The sequence below is a fragment of the Apium graveolens genome, chromosome 10 (assembly GCF_009905375.1).
Source record: "Apium graveolens cultivar Ventura chromosome 10, ASM990537v1, whole genome shotgun sequence".
Lineage (NCBI taxonomy): Eukaryota > Viridiplantae > Streptophyta > Magnoliopsida > Apiales > Apiaceae > Apium > Apium graveolens.
The window spans coordinates 222,212,663-222,214,020 of record NC_133656.1 but is presented as its reverse complement, the minus strand read 5'-3'; the positions used below and the strand labels follow the sequence as shown (position 1 = coordinate 222,214,020).

Here is a 1,358-nt window from a genome sequence, read left to right as displayed (position 1 = left end):
TTCATGATGAATTAACTATTTTTGTTAATTTTTATGCACCCATATAACTCCATCAATTCATCAATTACTATTCATCAAATAAATAAATAAATTTTATATCATAAATCTAAATTCATCTATATTATTTAATGGTCCTACGAATAATATCAAATCATAGATTCTTGGATGATTTTAGAATTTTGATAACATTGTGGATAAATTTATATTTTTGATAAGATTTTCGTTGAATCACATAATGACATGTGTCTTGATCTAAATTTATAGATAGAAAGATTGTCTATAAGTAATATTATAATAATATGATGATAGTATCTCAAAATCAAAACAAAATTTTATCATAATGAATGCATTAAAAAGATTGTTGAGTCAGAGACAACAACACAGTCAAGAAGAGTCTGAAATCATGAATACCATGGTGACCGAAGCGACAATAGTGATGGACTTCATCGATGCTCCAGATGAACCACAAGGACGCGGCTCACGGCCTGGAAAATCTTCCAATCATCATAGACAAAGGCAATCGAGGGAAAAAAATCTAATGGAAGATTACTTCATTGATCGTCCAATATTCAGTGAAGATGACTTCCGCCGGAGGTATAGAATGCGTACTCATGTTTTCAATCACATCATGACAGCTCTTTGAAAGCAAGATTTATATTGGCATTAAAAAGTAGATGCAGTTGGATTATTAGGGTTGCTACCTCACCAAAAAATGATTGCTGCATTACGAATGCTAGCTTACGGTGCAGCGGCTGATCAATGTGCCGAAATTTGTAGAATGAGAGAATCAACTACACTTGAGTGCATGAAAAAATTCTGTCAGCAAGTCGAAGGACTCTTTGGTGAAGAGTACCTTCGTGCTCCAACACCTGCAGATTTAAGAAGGCTCCTAGCCAAGGGGATTTTCAGGTATGATTGGAAGTATTGATTGTATGCACTGGGAGTGGAAGAATTGTCCAAGCGGGTGGGGTGGGGCTTATAGTGGCCGAAAGGGATGCCCTACTATCATTCTAGAGGCCGTTGCTTCATATGACACTTAGGTGTGGTACGCTTTCTTCGGTGTACCTGGAGCTCAAAATGATATTAACGTTCTAGGTCAGTCTCCCGTGTTTGATAAAGTCATTGCGGGAAATAGCCCAACTGTGGTATTTCATGTCAATGGCAAAAGATACAACAATGAGTATTATCTTGTTGATAGGATTTATCCTAGGTATTCAACATTTGTAAAAACCATATCAAATCTTGCCACCCAATCACAAAAATTGTTTGCTAAGAAACAGGAGGCATATCATAAAGATGTAGAGAGGTGTTTTGGTATCTTGCAATCTCGATGGGCTATTTTTCGCCATAGCGCTTGA

At 36.3% G+C, this 1,358-nt stretch overlaps 1 protein-coding gene across 1 annotated transcript; it reads left to right on the top strand.

Annotated features, from left to right (window-relative positions):
- Positions 1-412: 412 nt before the first annotated feature.
- Positions 413-1,358, top strand: LOC141691881 (uncharacterized). The gene is made up of 3 exons (XM_074496633.1): positions 413-594; positions 876-909; positions 1,041-1,358. Exons 1-3 carry the CDS (start codon positions 413-415, stop codon positions 1,356-1,358), a joined length of 534 nt encoding a protein of 177 aa, XP_074352734.1.

Bases quoted from the DNA above. Each gene is read 5' to 3' on its own strand.
- LOC141691881 (XM_074496633.1), top strand. From the start codon at position 413: ATGGTGACCGAAGCGACAATAGTGATGGACTTCATCGATGCTCCAGAT. The intron at 595-875 runs GTATAGAATGCG...CAACACCTGCAG, and splicing joins GAAGATGACTTCCGCCGGAG to ATTTAAGAAGGCTCCTAGCC. The intron at 910-1,040 runs GTATGATTGGAA...TATGACACTTAG, and splicing joins CTAGCCAAGGGGATTTTCAG to GTGTGGTACGCTTTCTTCGG.